At 43.2% G+C, this 18,804-nt stretch overlaps 1 protein-coding gene across 6 annotated transcripts in view; it reads left to right on the top strand.

Annotated features, from left to right (window-relative positions):
* LOC126100176 (glucose-6-phosphate exchanger SLC37A2) overlaps positions 1-18,804 on the top strand; it is a 357,318-nt gene that overhangs the window by 236,570 nt on the left and 101,944 nt on the right. The window contains exon 1 of one of the 6 annotated variants that reach the window (XM_049910730.1): positions 5,754-5,877. The exons of 4 other annotated variants lie outside the window; for them this stretch is intronic. In XM_049910730.1, the coding sequence (XP_049766687.1) occupies positions 5,837-5,877 (41 nt within the window). In that variant the 5' untranslated portion in view covers positions 5,754-5,836. Of the gene's footprint in view, positions 1-5,753; positions 5,878-18,804 lie in introns of those variants that run through there. One more of the 6 variants, XM_049910731.1, reaches the window with a different exon arrangement.

Here is an 18,804-nt window from a genome sequence, read left to right as displayed (position 1 = left end):
GACTTTGATTCGCCTTCCTCAAAATAGTTTCTACGTGATGGTTGCAACTTAAGTTGTTCTTAATTTTAATCCCTAGGTATTTAGGTGAATCGACAACGTTTAAATCTATGTGATTCTTTGTAACTTACATCTATCGGACTTTTGTTAGTATTATGTTGGAGGTTCTTACACTTTTTGTTGCTCAGGGTCAGTTACGAATTTTCCGCACCATGCAGATATCTTGTTCAAATCATCTCGTAATTCGGTTTGATTCTCTGATGACTTTATTACGAGATAAACGAAAGCATCATCTGCAAACTATGTGAGGGCTGTTCTAATGGTCGCCTAAATTGTTTGTGAAGAGTTTATCATAACAAATGGCACAAATGCATGGAGTTGAAAGTACACAATACTATAAGCAAAAAAGTCTCAGTAAACATAGGTCCACAAACGAACCGTTTGCGAGATGATTGCGAATTTGTGGTTACCAGACGCCACTGGCATGATTCTGTGTAAACTCTGGATAGGTCTGCACAGATTACACATGTTCTTGAAGGTGTAGTGCTGCAAACTGTCAAATACTCTCCAGGAATCGCGACAAGGAGACTTGCTTCACAAATTTCTGAGAAGAGCCACTGTAGTGTTTGAGGGCTAATGCACCGCAGTGCAATGTACCCGTACCACCTCCACCGAGTTTAATGTCTTAGTGAGGTAGACTTTGGTTCTAGCTGTAGGCAGTTCAAAAATGGTTCAAATGGCTCTGAGCGCTATGCGACTTAACTTCTGAGGTCATCAGTCGCCTAGAACTTAGAACTAATTAAACCTAATGACATCACACACATCCATGCCCGAGGCAGGATTCGAACCTGGGACCGTAGCGGTGGCGCGGTACCAGACCGTAGCGCCTAGAACCGCACGGTCACTCCGGCCGGCAGCTGTAGGCAGTCCTACGTTTGACAGCAACACATACTTTACAGATGAAGCAGGGTTCATTCGTGATGGTGTGTTAATTCTCACGTTTGGAGTCATGTAGGCTCCAAGCGACATGCTCTGCGTGGGGCTCCACGTCAGCGGCGTTTCTCATCGAATGTGACCAATTGTGTGATTGGATTGAGGAGTTCCTAGATAACAGGACGCAGCATGTCATTCTCAATGGAGAAAAGTCTTCCGAAGTAAGAGTGATTTCAGGTGTGCCGCAGGGGAGTGTCATAGGACCGTTGCTATTCACAATATACATAAATGACCTGGTGGATGACATCGGAAGTTCACTGAGGCTTTTTGCGGATGATGCTGTGGTGTATCGAGAGGTTGTAACAATGGAAAATTGTACTGAAATGCAGGAGGATCTGCAGCGAATTGACGCATGGTGCAGGGAATGGCAATTGAATCTCAATGTAGACAAGTGTAATGTGCTGCGAATACACAGAAAGATAGATCCTTTATCATTTAGCTACAAAATAGCAGGTCAGCAACTGGAAGCAGTTAATACCATAAATTATCTGGGAGTACGCATTAGGAGTGATTTAAAATGGAATGATCATATAATGTTGATCGTCGGTAAAGCAGATGCCAGACTGAGATTCATTGGAAGAATCCTAAGGAAATGCAATCCGAAAACAAAGGAAGTAGGTTACAGTACGCTTGTTCGCCCACTGCTTGAATATTGCTCAGCAGTGTGGGATCCGTACCAGATAGGGTTGATACAAGACATAGAGAAGATCCAACGGAGACCAGCGCGCTTCGTTACAGGATCATTTAGTAATCGCGAAAGCGTTACGGAGATGATAGATAAACTCCAGTGGAAGACTCTGCAGGAGAGACGCTCAGTAGCTCGGTACGGGCTTTTGTCAAAGTTTCGAGAACATACCTTCACCGAAGAGTCAAGCAGTATATTGCTCCCTCCTACGTATATCTCGCGAAGAGACCATGAGGATAAAATCAGAGAGATTAGAGCCCACACAGAGGCATACCGACAATCCTTCTTTCCACGAACAATACGAGACTGGATTAGAAGGGAGAACCGATAGAGGTACTGAAGGTACCCTCCGCCACACACCGTCAGGTCGCTTGCGTAGTATAGATGTAGATGTAGATGTGGTTAGGGTCTCAAGTGATCGTCTTATTGGGCCATACATGTTACCAGACAAACTTAATGGACGGATTACCTACGGTTTATGTGGCATCATCTTGCAGGATTGCATGAGGATATTCACTTAGAGTAACGCCAGATGATGTGGTACGTGCGTGATGGGGCACCAGCACCTACTGCTGCTGTGGTGAGATGAAATCTAACGCGCAAGGTGGCCATAGACGGATTGGGCGAGAAGGTCCTGTGCCGCGGCCCCCAAGGCCGTCTTATCTGAACCCCATAGATTATGGGTTTGGGGCCACTTTGGAGGTGTAGTGCAGGCCCTATGGTCAATACGGTTGAAGAACTGGATGACAGACTTGTCAGTGTTATTCGAGAATTTCGAAATGATTCAGGCGTCTTTGAAAGGATTCTAAACTCACTGCGGCGACGGATATAGGCCTGAATCTGGCTACAAGGACGGCATTCTGAACCTCTCCTTTACCTAAGCGTTCAGCTGTGTAACTATTATTGCGTTCATTCAGAACCCCTGCAAATCTACCAAAGTATCTTTAATAACTTTTCTTAACTTTCTACAGTATTGTTACGTTTTTCCTAAGTGGGATTACGTTTACACAGGATCAAGTCAGTGGTGGGTGGTAACTACAGAGTCGCAATTATCTCAATAACAGCTCGTTGTGGACCTATGTTTACTGAGACTTTTTTGCTTCTAGTACCAAGTACTTTCAAATGTACGCATTTAAGCCATTAATTTGAAACATCCTGTATACAGGACGCACCAAAATTCGCACACTCGGACGCCACAGAGCGATTCCTTGCATAATAGCAGTACGAGAACGTCTCTAATAAAATTTCACCCTGTGCATGTTTTCGGCAGAACACTTGCATTGCTATATGGACGCCTCCACTCCCTTATGCGAAGATCATCAGGTGTCAGGAAACTGTCTCTGACCCAGTGTCCCCCGGTGCTGGCGGAGCTCTACTCTTGTTTCTATTGGACACGCATACGCGATGTTGATGACAAGGAGACGCATGCACTCTGTCTGGGCCGACAGAGCCATCCCAGCTAACTCCAAAAGGGGAGCGCAAAGTTCTGCTGCGCTATGCTCGGGATACCTATGATCCTCAATTTGTAGGTATCATCAGCTGGTTTTGTTGCCGGGCGACCGCAGGGACCCACACACGAGCGGTTGGTCACAGCGACCGATCACCAGGGCGTGCGGTCTGTCCCGAGAGGACACGAGTGCGGGCAAATTGCAGATCGCAGCGGTTGTTCGCTGACGGCTTGGAATTCACATGCAAGCTGATGAATCGCATGCGAAGTATTGCAATATGCCTCCCTGGCTGCGACTCGTATATCTAGTTATCAAGCGTGGTTGATTAGTTTTGTTTAGCTTTGCCCGCATTGAGTAAGAACTTTACGTTACAATTTATAGTTACACTACTGGCCATTAAAATTACTACACCACGAAGATGACGTACTACAGACGCGAAATTTAACCGACAGGAAGAAGATGCTGTGATATGCAAAATATTAGCTTTTCAGAGCATTCACACAAGCTTGGCGCCGGTGGCGACACCTACAATGTGCTGACAGGAGGAAAGTTTCCAACCTATTTCTCATACACAAACAGCAGTTGACCGGCGTTCCCTGGTGAAACGTTGTTGTGATGTCTCGTGTAAGGAAGAGAAATGCGTACCATCACGTTTCCGATTTGATAACGGTCGGATTGTAGCCTATCGCGATTGCGGTTTATCGTATCGCGACATTGCTGCTCGCGTTGGTTGAGATCCAATGACTGTTAGCAGAATATGGAGTCGGTGGGTTCAGGAGGGTAATACGGAACGCCGTGCTGGATCCCAACGGCCTCGTATCACTAGCAGTCGAGACGACAGGCATCTTATCCGCATGGCTGTAACGGATCGTGCAGCCACGTGTCGATCCCTGAGTCAGCAGATGGGGACGTTTGCAAGATAACAACCATATGCACGAACAGTTCGACGACGTTTACAGCAGCGTGGATTATCATCTCGGAGACCATGGCTGCGGTTACCCTTGACGCTGCATCACAGACAGAAGCACCTGCGATGGTGTACTCAACGGCGAACCTGGGTGCACGAATGACAAAACGTCATTTTTTCGGATGAATCCAGGTTCTGTTTACAGCATCACTATGGTCGCATCCGTGTTTGGCGACATCGCGGTGAACGCACATTGGAAGCGTGTATTCGTCATCGCCATACTGGCGTATCACCCGGCGTGATGACATGGGGTGCCATTGGTTACTCATCTCGGTCACCTCTTGTTCGCATTGACGGCACTTTGAACAGTGGACGTTACATTTAAGATGTGTTACGATCTGTGAGTCTATCCTTCATTCGATCCCTGCAAAACCCTACTTTTCAGCAGGATAATGCACGACCGCATGTTGCAGGGCCTGTACGCGCCTTTCTGGATACAGAAACTGTTCGACTGCTGCCTTGGCCGGCACATTCTCTAGATCGCTCACCAATTGAAAACGTCTGGTCAATGGTGGCCGAGTAATTGGCTCGTCACAATACGCCAGTCACTACTCTTGATGAACTGTGGTATCGTGTTGAAGCTGCATGGGCAGCTGTACCTGTACACGCCATCCAAGCTCTGTTTGACTCAATGGCCAGGTGTATCAAGGCCGTTACTACGGCCTGAGGTGGTTGTTCTGGGTACTGATTTCTCAGGATCTAAGCACCCAAATTGCGTGAAAATGTAATCACATGTCAGTTCTAGTATAATATATTTGTCCAATGAATACCCGTTTATCATCTGCATTTCTTCTTGGTGTAGCAATTTTAGTGGCCAGTAGTGTATATTATCTGAATTTTGAGTGATTTTTTTCTATTTTTTCATTTGCTGTTGTAGAACTTTTTTTATTTTTTCCTAAGATTTCTCTATTTATATGTAAAATAATATACAGTTAAATCTGCTTTTTCCTGTTCTTCATTAATTCCTAAAACCCACTTCCGAAACTTTTAAATAACACGTGCTATCATAATCAATCTGAATTTTAAAACAGAATTTTTTGGCATCAGTATGTCTAAATATAGCTTTTACATTCGATGAATCGTCGATAGCGATGGTTATTACAGTTTTATTCGATTACATCGAATATCGAATTTATCTTCCAATGTCCCATTCCGACTAAGAGGTCACAGTCAGGAGAAACACCTTCCGAAAAGACTTCCAAACATTTCACTTTATATTCTATGTCGACAGATTTGCCTTTTTTATAAAGGCTCTTTTCTCTAGTGCCAGTTTGCATTTTACATCCTCTCTTCCTCACCATCTTCTGTTATTTTGCTGCTTAACTAGCAAAAATTTATCTACATGATTAACATGTTGGAATCCTTACAGTAGTTGTCAGACTTACCGAAATTTTGGAACTACTGACTTCAGAAATCACTTTCCACAAATAAGCTGTATATCTTTCCTCCTGTCGTCTTAACACGCTCACTCCTCCTTCCTCCTTCCCCTCCCCCCCCCCACTCCCCTCCCCTCCCCTCCCACCCACTCTTTACCGACGTGTCATTGCAGAAAGTACGCGTTTCGAGTCCGTTATCACTTTGTCAGGGCTGCGTTCCGCTTAATCTTATCTACCTCTATTCGTGCAGCCTGCTCGCAGCACGCTCTGTCGTAGGCTCGCCACTTTGCAAATAGCTACTCCACAGTGTCCGCAGTCCACTCGAAACGGATCTTGAGAAAGGCATGGCGGAGCAGAAGCCACCGGCGTGATGGAACTCTGCGAGCGAAAGACTGCCACCACTAGTGCGAGGTGAGTTCTCTTTCCCTCGGCGCGTCTTTGTTGCCGCACGATCAAGCCTACTCGCGCTTTCTCTATCGGTATTCAATGAGCTACGCTCGTCTCGTTCCTAAAAAAGGCATTCCTTTCGTGTTATGATCCCACTCTCTCTCTCTCTCTCTCTCTCTCTCTCTCTCTCTCTCTCTCTCTCTCTCTCTCTCTTTCTCTCCCTCCCCCTTCTCTTGATTTGGCTCTGAGCACTATGGGACTTAACATCTGTGGTCATCAGTCCCCTAGAACTTAGAGCTACTTAAACCTAACCAACCTAAGGACATCACACACATCCATGCCCGAGGCAGGATTCGAACCTGCGACCGTAGCGGTCACGCGGTTCCAGACTGAAGCGCCTAGAACCGCACGGCTCTCTTGAATTCTTCTCTTTCTTTTAACTCTGGTTCTTATACTAATAATGCTTCTCGTTCTATTAAGCGTTACCCCCTTGCAAGTTACTTATATTTGATCGTACTAACTCACCTTGTAAGCTGCCACTTCCTTTCTCGTCGATCTGTCCTCACTGTCGCAACAGATAAACACTTTTAATCCATGTGAGACCTGAGTTTCTCCTGGCGTATACAACTTTTAAATAACTTCCGGGAATTGAGCCAGGTAACACTTTCAGCGACCGCCGATATTTCGGCGGGAGAACACCCCGCCGTGTTCAAGGCAAACTGTAACGGACAGGCGGCGTACATGCAAATTTAAAACCTCGCTTCTCGGACTGAAGCAGGAAAGATAACACACACACTGAACACTAGTGCCACCAAAGATGACCAAAGTCAGAGCTGTCGATAGTGAGACTATGAATTCGCAGGTGAGGTAGCATTGACTCTGTCCCTCTGTTTTTTGACAAGGGAGAGAGCCGGATTCCAAACAGAGTTTAAACAGAAACTTCCATCCCTGTCAACGAGGTTGCTCGCTAATTTAATCTCAACTGCCTCCCTAATAACACTGCCCCAATAGCTGGACTTGCATGCCAATATCACAGTGTTATTATATAACATGTGGTGACCAGTATCCAAGCAATGTTTGGCAATAGCAGATCTACTTGGCTGCTGTAATCGTGTGCGCCGTTTATGCTCAGTACATCGGTCCTCCACGGTCCTGATAGTTTGACCAATATATGCCATGCCGCAGCTACAAGGAATACGATATACACGCGCCTTACGCAGTCCAAGATCATTCTTAACGGAACTCAACAGTGCTCTAATTTTAGATGGAGGTCGGAAAACACATTTCACATCGTACTTACGTAAAATACGATCGATCTTGTTGGACGTGTTTCCTACTTAAGGCAAAAAGGCAGTAGACTTAGGTCGTATTTTACGTAAATACGATGTGAAATGTGTTTTCCGACCTCCATCTAAAATTAGACCACTGTTGAGTTCCGTTAAGGATGATCTTGGACTGCGTAAGGCGCGTGTATATCGTATTCCTTGTAGCTGCGACATGGCATATATTGGTCAAGCTATCAGGACCGTGGAGGACCGATGTACTGAGCATAAACGGCACAGACGATTACAGCAGCCAAGTAGATCTGCTATTGCCAAACATTGCTTGGATACTGGTCACCCCATGTTATATAATAACAACGAGATATTGCCATGCACGTCCAGCTATTGGGACAGTGGTATTAGGGAGGAAGTTGAGATTAAATTAGCGAGCAACCTCGTTAACAGGGATGGAGGTTTCTGTTTAAACTCTGTTTGGAATCCGGCTCTCTCCCTTGTCAAAAAACAGAGGGACAGAGTCAACGCTACCTCACCTGCGAATTCATAGTCTCACTATCGATAGCTCTGACTTTGGTCATCTTTGATTGCACTAGTGTTCAGTGTGTGTGTTATCTTTCCTGCTTCAGTCCCAGAAGCGAGGTTTTAAATATGCATGTACGCCGCCTGTCCGTTGCAGTTTGCCTTGAAATTGGCGGGGTGTTCTCCCGCCGAAATATCGGCGGTCGCTGAAAGTGTTACCTGGCTGAATTCCCGGAAGTTATTTGAAACTTTTAATTCATTTCTAAATTAATTCGCTAACTGCAAATTCCTATACATCAGCTGTGCTAGGTATAGATCTACCACTCAATATTAACATACAAAGTTTGCATCGGTGAGGGGAACGTGCAGGGATAGCCGACGTGTTTAATGTGACCACTCGGGATAAGCGGCCACTGCGAGTCTTTGTACGGCACAAATTTTCATATGTCACTGTTGGGTAGCAGATCTATACTTAATATAGCTGCTGTCGAGGAATTCGCAGTTAGTGAATTAACTTCGAAGCATTTCGTACAGCTGTGTGTCGTCAACAGGGTCTGTTCTTGTAGAGATGCATGTAATCATTTAATCCAGTTAACACACTACTGGCCATTAAAATTGCTACACCACGTAGATGATGTGCTACAGACGCGAAATTTAACCGACAGGAAGAAGATGCTGTGATATGCAAATGATTAGCTTTTTCAGAGCATTCACACAAGGTTGGCGACGGTGGCGACACCTACAACGTGCTGACATGAGGAAAGTTTCCAACCGCTTTCTCATACACAAACAACAGTTGACCGGCGTTGCCTGGTGAAACGTTGTTGTGATGCCTCGTGTAAGGAGGACAAATGCGTACCATCACGTTTCCGACTTTGATAAAGGTCGGATTGTAGAATATCGCGATTGCGGTTTATCGTATCGCGGCATTGCTGCTCGCGTTTGTCGACATCCAATGACTGTTAGCAGAATATGGAATCGGTGGGCTCAGGAGGGTAATACGGAACGCCGTGCTGGATCCCAACGGCCTCGTATCACTAGCAGTCGAGATGACGGGCATCTTATCCGCATGACTGTAACGGATCGTGCAGCCACGTCTCGATCCCTGAGTCAACAGATGGGGACGTTTGCAAGCCAAAACCGTCTGCACGAACAGTTCGACGACCTTTGCAGCAGCATGGACTATCAGCTCGGAAACCGTGACTGCGGTTACCCTTGACGCTGCATCACAGACAGGAGCACCTGCGATGGTGTACTCAACAAAGAACCTGGGTGCACGAATGGCGAAACCTCATTTTTTCGGATGAATCAAGGTTCTGTTTACAGCATCATGATGGTCGCATCCGTGTTTGGCGACATCGCGGTGAACGCACATTGGAAGTGTGTATTCGTCATCGCCATACTGGCGTATCACCCGGCGTGATGGTATGGGGTGCCAATGCGGCTCCTTTTTGTGGGGCTATATTAAAGACAATATCTACAGCAATAACTCCAAAACTATTGCTGAGCTGAAAACAGCCATTCAATTGGTCATCGACAGCATCGATGTTCCGACACTTCGGCAGGTCATGCAGAATTTCGCTATTCGTCTGCACCTCATCATCGTCAATCATCGCAGGCATATCGAATATGCTAGAACCCAAATCCGAATGTCTTTAGTGACCTTTATATGTTGAATAATGTGCACCCCGTAGTAGGAAACTAATTTACGTTTTTTTTCAAATAGTTCAATAATTGTCTCCCTGTAGATATAATGCACTCCTGACCCATTTTGAGGGAACGTACAATTCACAACCGTGTGGCGCAAGTCAGAAAAGTCCCATACCAGCCTGTCACAGAACATTTGAAGTATCTGGTTCAAGCCTCCCACTCGACTAAGCAATGTAATACAATGTTTACATTAGTTGTAATCTGCAAAGCAGAATGTCACTGCCATAGCGTATGAGGCGAACAGAAAATGCATTCTCGTTATCTCCTTGTCGGTCGGTTGAGATGCGGAACCCTTTGTGAAAATCCACTTGTAGCCAGTAGAGACAACAAGACTGGTGGCAGGAGTGGCGTTCTCATAGTGAAGATATGTACTTGTCAACCACGTCCAACAACACATTACGTCGTATCTTTCTCTCGTGCAAGTGCTGCGTGAACAGTTGATAACTGAACCCTGAGTAGTGTTCTGCCCACTCACGTCTTCCAGTCGGCACACTCCGTTCTATATCTGCCCGAACAAGTGGACCCTCAGTAGTCTCCAATAGTCTGACCTATCTGCACATTCCACTCTACTTCTGTTCCAAAATAATTAAGGCGTTCGCAGGATGCTTTTGAACGGCCACCGCTTTTAGTCGAGATAGCAACATCGTGGAGACGCCAGTTCGAACCCTGTTAACAAAAGCAACTCCATAAGCGAATCTATTTTGCATCAGCCCCTTCACCTCTGCTCAGCAACTGCTACCAACATTTGTTTTACCTGCTTACAAAAGACACCCCTCGCCCGCACTACACATTTTGCCCCTCACGCTGCCTTCCATTACGCAATCGATGATTCTTTCATGACTCAGGATGTGTACTGTCAACCGCTTCCTTTTTTTAGCCAGGTTGTGGCGCTGGTTGACCTCTAAAAGACTAAGCCTTCATTATACGAGGGCTGTTCAGAAAGTAAGCTCCGATTGATCGCGAAATGGAAACGACTATGATAATCCGATAAAGCTTTGCACAGATGTGTTGGGCAGTGTCTCTAGTATGACCCTAGATAGCATCACGTCACTCCTCTCATTTCTGAGCTCACAGTGATCGCGTAAAGTTGTCTAGAGAATAGTGTCTCCCGCCAAGTACGAGGACCTGGTGAGAAATTTCGCCTGAAGCTATACAGCCAACATTACATAACTGTCATGCAGTTTCTTCTACAAGGCAATATTCTCAGCCGCATTCTGAAGGGGCAATGAAGATGCTCCTGCATCGTTTTCAATTGGAAATGTTTGACTACCCACAATACAGCCCGTAATTGACTCCCCCTGCGTTTCATTTCTGCTCACATGAACCGCTGGCTATGAAGACAACATTTTGGCACAGAAAACGAGCTGTAGGCCAGCGTAGAGAATTGCCGGAAAGCACTGGCGGCTGTCTTTTATGATGAGGGTATTGGAAAGTTGGTACAACGCTACAACAAAGGTCTTAGTCAGAACGGCAACTACGTAGAGAAGTAGCTGGATGGTGTAGCTAACTGTTAAAAATAAAACATTTCTAATTTTCACTGTGGTTCCCATTTCACGATCAATCGGAGCTTACTTTCTGAACAGCCCTCGTACATATTGTTTTTTAAGCAGAAATGCATCGTCAGCAACAATGACATATGGTGCCCGAACAGTTGCACCCCGTAAAGTTCGAAGAACCGGTAAATAAGAGAATTATACTCAAGACATTCTGATAATTACGATTATTGAAAACTTAATCAGATATTCTACCATTACTGCCTACATCGAGGTATAGAACTCTATTAGTTGATATTACCAGTGCTAATAGCACAGTCCAATGAGTCGCTTTATAACTAAAGTATACACTGCCTTCTTTCTTGCGAGCCTGAAAGACTACATGTTTCCCATTCATAGCACCAATAATGTTTGGAGAATACCACTGCTTTCAAAATCATCGGCAATTTGTAGCCATTCTTCTTCTGTTCAAGGCACTAAAATTATAGAAAGCAATGATTATGTCCGAAATTTAAGTATATGAATAGTAAGAAGCGCACTACATTATATTTATTTCAGGTGTCAGACATAGAAAGCAAAGATAATCAATGTGATACAATTATGCCTATTGCTCTGGAGGACAATTGTGTGGAAACAAAAGCCACAAGGACTCCTTGCAAAAGGAAGAAACACAGGCAAATTCTAACCAGCGGAGAAATGCTCCCATCGGAGCACAAAAAGGACGAATATGCTGCTAGTTCAAAAAAACTCTGACCGAAAAGTGGGCTACCAGCTGCCTCATTCTAACTTCCACAGCACCTTCAAAAATTTTGGCATGCGAACGTATGCGCGCTCTTTTTAACATGTAACACACCTTCCAATCCCACAAGCTGCCTTCACTATAACTCGTTGACACCCACTAGTCCATCACTGTAACTCGCTCATACCCATCCGCTCCTACTTGCCCATTCTCACTCACTTATTCAGCCCAACTCATGGTCATTATCTCCTCGTCTCTCGCCAGCTGTCACTCCCTCCTGTCTCACAGCCAGTCTCCTTCATTCCGTCCTTTTACTACTGTCTCCTTTCCCTCTCTCTCCCTCTTGCTCTCTCTTACTGCTCCTATCTCATTCATTACTTCCCACCGTTGCTGTCTCTTCTCGCTTTCACGATCTCTCTTCCTCATTGTCACTGTCACAGACTTTTTCACTTACTATCACTGGTTCTCACCCACTTCCACTTTGTCCTTCTCTTTATTCTGGTCCCATTGGCACAGTCTCCTTCGCTCTTTCCCTAGCGCTGTTCTGTCCCTGTCAAGTATGTTCCACTGCAACTGTGTCCTTCTCTTTCTCTCACGCTGCCAATGTCTCTTCGCTCTTTCTATGCCACAACCACCGTCTATTATCTTGCAGTACTTGCTACTTTTCCGTTGCTTTCCCACTATCTCTGCCGCCTTATCTCTCAGCATAAAAAAGTGCAAATATTTTCGCATGCAAAAAATTTTAAAGGTGCTGAAGAAGGCAGAATAACACAGTTGGCACCCCATCTTTCAGTCAGAGTCTTTTAAACAGGAGCGTATTGCCGTTTTTGTGCTCGGAGAGCAGCATTATTCCCGCTTGTTCCATTTTTTCCCCTACAGCAGGGCATGCCACTCATATGAAAAAAAACTTTATGGGCTCAGTAAAATTTTGATAGTTTACCTATGTGACATTGAAATAACGCTAAACTAATTTTACACCTGAAGCCGGATTTTACGTACATAAAACTTTTGTATATGCTTCAGTTCTAGAATATGGGGTTCCTAGAATGCTTCTGATGATAACTGAGACGCTTTATAGGATATTTCACCATGCTTCACCACTTTATAAATGACGCTTTAGCCTCACACTAGATTTTACGTGTGCAAGTAGGGAAATTTTGAATCTCTGTATCTAGAAAACGGTTAAATGTATCAAGAAAAGTTTTAAGGTTATTCGCGATCGGGATCTTAGGAATATATCATAAATATTTCAGCCATTAACTATGCACAGCCACCTTGGAATCCAGGGTCGGTTTTGGCATCCAAAACCATTTTTTTTTTGGTTGTTTCTCGGTAACGAATACAGAAACGAGAAGATGGTGCTTCTAGATAAAAGCCTAGAGGATATACCGTTGAAATGTGAGTAATTTGCTACATTAGTTATTTAGATATCCGCTGCTGACCGCGAAAAATGGTGAAAAGCGCTTTTTTCGAATTTTCTCAGGAGCCGCCCACGAACTAAACAGTGCCTCCATGAGCCCTTAAAGGCGAGCCGTAGACCACATACAATGCAAAAAGAACCAGCCTGTTGTCTCCATTTACCAAAACTGGAGGAAGTTTGTAATATTCAAACTTTGACTATGTACTGTAGGATACTCAGAGTAAGACAATCCTTTTGTTGGGTATACGAGTGGTCCCTAGCCCAAGGACTATCCAAACCACATGATCCTATCTTTTTATCACCAATGGAACCTGAGATATGACCCTAGAAAATTCCCGTTATTATGTGCGCCGTTTTGGAACACATTGGTAATAAAAATTAAAAGTAAGTACATAAATAACGCATTCCCTCGCATGCACACCGGTGCTATTTTTAAGAATGCGGTAGAAATTATGCAGAAGCTGACTGACGAATTTCGAGTCTTTGGTGATCATGTTGCTTCCGAGCTTAGTTGTCACAAGCAGTCTGTAAAAAAAAGTTAAAATGTACAATTCAAAAGACGATATCAGAAGTTTCGGCAGAGGATGACGCTTGAACTGAAGTCAGCTGCCACCTATCGGCTGCGCTACTTATTAGAGTATTAGGAGATTTTTCGTTTTACACGAATGGTCTCCTTAACCGCTTTGGATATCCGTGCACGACCCACGGCCAGGCCCAAGCTTCCATATGTCGCTGTTCCTAAGTCAGGATTAAAATGTCCTCCCTTGTATGGTAATTACATAACGTGTGTGCGAGTACAGGCAGTGGCGCAGGAAAAACGACAGATGGAAGTTTGGGGTCTGACCGTGGGTCGCGCACGGAGAGCCGAAGCGGGTAAGGCGACCGCTCAAGTAAACTGCGAAATCCGGTTTCTAGTCTCGGTCCTGCACAATCTTGCATTGTTCTCATTTCCTTATAGTGCTCATGGTTGTTCGTACTCGCAACTGCAAATACATTTCATGTTGTCCTGCAAATGTCCTTAAGTGAATTATTTGAGTGAGCTTATGAAATAAGCTTTAAATATTCTCTTTCCAAACATTCAACTAGGGCCTCGCACCAGCCCTAAAAAGATACGTGAGCGAGTGCAGGGAATCTCCTTGTTTTATATTTAACTGTTTTTTCTCTTAGTTATTGCTAAAAATCTAAAAGTAATTAAAAGGCTATCTCTAAGTGAAATACACTGCTAAAAACAATAAGGGGAGCACGTGTGTCAATATCCGGCATGTTAAATCTACTGGGTGATCAAAAAGTCAGTATAAATTTGAAAACTGAATAAATCACGGAATAATGTAGGTTTTAATGAAATTAAATTAAATGAAATAAATTAAATAGTTACTTTTTTATAATGTTTTTTTTGTTAAATATTTTTTCCTTCTTTCTTTCAGTACGAACTTTGTTGTAGAACCCCTTATTTACGTGTGGTAATAAAAATTCATTTAGATAGAATTAAGTACATTTAAAATTACGTGAACTTATTCAACCCTCTCATGCTGATAAATTCATATTAACTGATTAAGAATATTTAGTTGAGAATTAAATCCCTTACATAATTCGGCCTTGGCACACATTTTCTAAATGCAGTGGTTCTTTTTAAATATTTACTGAATTCTTTCCCGGCGTTAGCTATGGAACACAAGACTGTCTCTATTAGCAGAAAATGGTTAAATATTGCCAAGCCGACGTTTAATTATCATTGATAAAACACACTTCACTATACATTTAAGTTATTTGAAAGAACCAACAAATTGTTAAATTTCAACCTTAACTATCCGCCTATGAATGCACAAATGCGAAACTAGTAATAAATCCCGTCAGTCTCAGGATCGCTGTAAAAGAAAAACATTTTCTTAATTCACTGCTAATTTTTATCTGCTCCCGATTTACGGGTTTGGTTAATTTGTCTTAGCGGAACAATTTTTTAAATGTGCCGCCGCTGCAAATCGTTCGGTCGCGGCACAGCCCAGCAACACCAGCGATCATTGCTAAAAATGCTGAAAATTCTTTAAAGAAATATTATAGATGACATGGGCAAGCTAATTTACATTAGTAATACACACTTTTGATAAATTATAATGTATTTAGACCACAACAATAATTCAACTTACATTAGTTTGTAATATCTCCTCTAATGGCGGCTAAATCTAGATACAGACAAATGAAGTCTACCCATTCATAAAATGCTACGTCACAGGTTCCTCTCTCTCTCAGCTCTCGAGGAAGACGACAAAGAATACACACTACGTGGTGCTTTTTATACTACTGCTGACCATTAACATCTCTTTGTAATCTTACAACATTATTTTCCTCTGTGGCTGAATTTTACAATTTTGCTATCGCAGATATTGACACATTTCGCAATTACATTATGAGTATAGAAATATTACAATCATAAATACATCGAGAATATTACTGCAGAAAATATTACAATAATAACGAATGTCCTTTACACAAAATTAAATAATAGTTTTTGTTAAATAATTAGAGTATATACAGATTGCTTCATAGCAGCGTATATAGTACAATTAAATTTTAGTTTATTAATAGTGTGAGTGTTGCCAGGGAAAGTTACAAGGTAGAGAGGTACAAATTGGCACACTTGCTTGGAATGACATGGAGTTTTATTAGAACCCAAAAAAATACGAAGTCCAAAAAAATGTCCGACAGATGGCACTTCATCTGATCAGAATAGGAATAATTAGCATAACAAAGTAAGACAAAGCAAAGATAATGTTCTTTACAGGAAATGCTCAATATGTCCACCATCTTTCCTCAACAATAGCTGTAGGAAGGAATAATGTTGTGAACAGCACTGTAAAGCATGTCCGGAGTTATGGTGAGGCATTGGCGTCGGATGTTGTCTTTCAGCATCCCTAGAGATGTCGGTCGATCACGATACACTTGCGACTTTAGGTAACCCCCAAAGCCAATAATCGCACGGACTGAGGTCTGGGGACCTGGGAGGCCAAGCATGACGAAAGTGGCGGCTGAGCACACGGTCATCACCAAACGACGCGCGCAAGAGATCTTTCACGCGTCTGATAATACAGCTTCACTGAAAGCGCCTTTTCAGGTAACGTCAACATGCTGCGATTGCTGGCGCATCTGATTCTCTCTCTCTCTCATTACAGCTCCTTTTATACACGATTGTCATGCGCAGTCACTGACGTTTTGCTGTCCAGCGCCATCTGTCGGACATTTCGTGAACTTTCTTTTTTTGTTGTAATAAATTCCCATGTCATTCCAAGCATGTGTGTCAATTTTTACCTCTCCATCAACATTATTCCATGGTTTATTAAGTTTTCAAATTTATACTGAGTTTTTGATCACCTAGTATTTCGACGAAGGCGACATCTGTGGTCTTATTGAACAGCCTGAGATCTTCGCTTTCAATGGATGCAATAATTAAAGTCTTTCGCCATTATCGGCTGTGTTATACGAGGGTCATTCAATAATTAAAGATACAAATTGGTCTGGTGAAAAAACTGTTAGTAGGGCAAGTTTGGTACTTTTACGGCTTTAAGTTGGCATCACTAGGATGAGCCCTGATCAGCTGATGTATCAACACTGCTTTGTTTATAACCTCAAAAATACATTTCAAGATGGCGAGTCCGCTTGGAACGTCCACAGTAGTTGAACAACGTTCTATTATTCACTTTTTACTTGCTGAAGGCGAGAAACCAGTGAATATTTGCTATAGAATGTCTAAAGTTTTTGGTGAAGGTTGTATGAATCGCGCAAATTTTTACAAGTGGGTAGAGCAGTTCAAAAATGGTCACGACTCAGTCACTGACGAACACTGTTCTGGCCGATCAGTTTCAGTTTCAACTGCCTCACTTCAAAGTCGAATTAATGACATTATCCGTGGCGACCGCCGTGTGACTGTGGAAATTATAGTTGATATGGTTCAACTTAGTACTGGTACAGTTCGAACATTACCTGTAACAAGCTGAAGTACCGCAAAACATGTGCAAGATGGGTCCCAAAGGAGTTGACGCGGCTACACAAGGAAACAAGGTTGCGAGTGTGCACAGAGCTAAAGGAAAGTTATGAAAGAGAAGGTGAGCACTTCCTCAACACAATTTTAACTCGTGATTAAACTTGGCTTCACTTTTATGAGTCAGAATCAAAAAGGCAAAGCACGGAGTGGAAGCACACCAACTCACTTGCCAAGAGAAAATTCAAAACCAAAGCATCAGCAGAAAAAGTCATGTTGACGGTGTTTTGGAATGCTAAAGGTCCAGTTTTTGTGATTATCTCGAAGAGTAGCATACAATAAACAGCCAATACTACTCGGATTTGCTTTTAAACAAGGTGAAGCCAGCCATGAGAGAGAAACGTTGTGGATATCAGAGAAGAGGTGTGATTCTCCAGCAAGACAACGCACGTCCTCATATTGCTCAACTAACCCGTGTGAAACCACCGGCAAAATGGACTGGGGAGTACTGCCTAATCCCTCTTACAGTCCCGATTTAGCACATAAGGATTTACATTTGTTTGGTGCACTGAAGGAGGCATTACATGGGAAGAGGTTCCAGGAAAACGAGGACGTGAAAAAGTTTGTGGGAAATTGGTTCAAACATCAAGATAAAGAGTTCTTTGCAGCCGGAATAAAACAGCTCTTAGCTCGTTGGAACACGTGCATAAATGTTAATGGGGATTATGTTGAAAAGTAGAAAAAATATTGTTTCGTAAAAAATAAACGCTTTTTCTCCAGACCAATTTCTCTCTTTAATTCTAAACGTGGCAGGGGTAAAATACAGGGAGCGAAAGGCTATTTACAATTTGTACAGAAACCAGATGGCAGTTATAAGAGTCGAGGGACATGAAAGGGAAGCAGTGGTTAAGAAGGGAGTAAGACAGGGTTGTAGCCTCTCCCCGATGTTATTCAATCTGTATATTGAGCAAGCAGTAAAGGAAACAAAAGAAAAATTCGGCGTAGGTATTAAAATCCATGGAGAAGAAATAAAAACGTTGAGGTTCGCCGATGACATTGTAATTCTGTCAGAGACGGCAAAGGACTTGGAAGAGCAGTTGAACGGAATGGACAGTGTCTTGAAAAGAGGGTATAAGATGAACATCAACAAAAGCAAAACGAGGATAATGGAATGTAGTCGAATTAAGTCGGGTGATGCTGAGGGAATTAGATTAGGAAATGAGACACTTAAAGTAGTAAAGGAGTTTTGCTATTTGGGGAGCAAAATAACTGATGATGGTCGAAGTAGAGAGGATATAAAATGTAGACTGGCAATGGCAAGGAAAACGTTTCTGAAGAAGAGAAATTTGTTAACATCGAGTATAGATTTAAGTGTCAGGAAGTCATTTGTGAAAGTATTTGTATGGAGTGTAGCCATGTATGGAAGTGAAACATGGACGGTAAATAGTTTGGATAAGAAGAAATAGAAGCTTTCGAAATGTGGTGCTACAGAAGAATGCTGAAGATTAGATGGGTAGATCACATAACTAATGAGGAAGTATTGAATAAGATTGGGGAGAAGGGAAGTTTGTGGCACAACTTGACCAGAAGAAGGGATCGGTTGGTAGGACATTTTCTGAGGCATCAAGGGATCACCAATTTAGTATTGGAGGGAAGCGTGGAGGGTAAAAATCGTAGGGGGAGACCAAGAGATGAATACACTAAGCAGATTCAGAAGGATGTAGGTTGCAGTAGGTACTGGGAGATGAAGAAGCTTGCACAGGATAGAGTAGCATGGAGAGCTGCATCAAACCAGTCTCAGGACTGAAGACCATAAC

This window comes from Schistocerca cancellata, chromosome 9 (assembly GCF_023864275.1).
Source record: "Schistocerca cancellata isolate TAMUIC-IGC-003103 chromosome 9, iqSchCanc2.1, whole genome shotgun sequence".
Taxonomy (NCBI): domain Eukaryota; kingdom Metazoa; phylum Arthropoda; class Insecta; order Orthoptera; family Acrididae; genus Schistocerca; species Schistocerca cancellata.
Note: the sequence above shows the minus strand (reverse complement) of the source record. Positions and strands in the feature narration are given on the sequence as shown.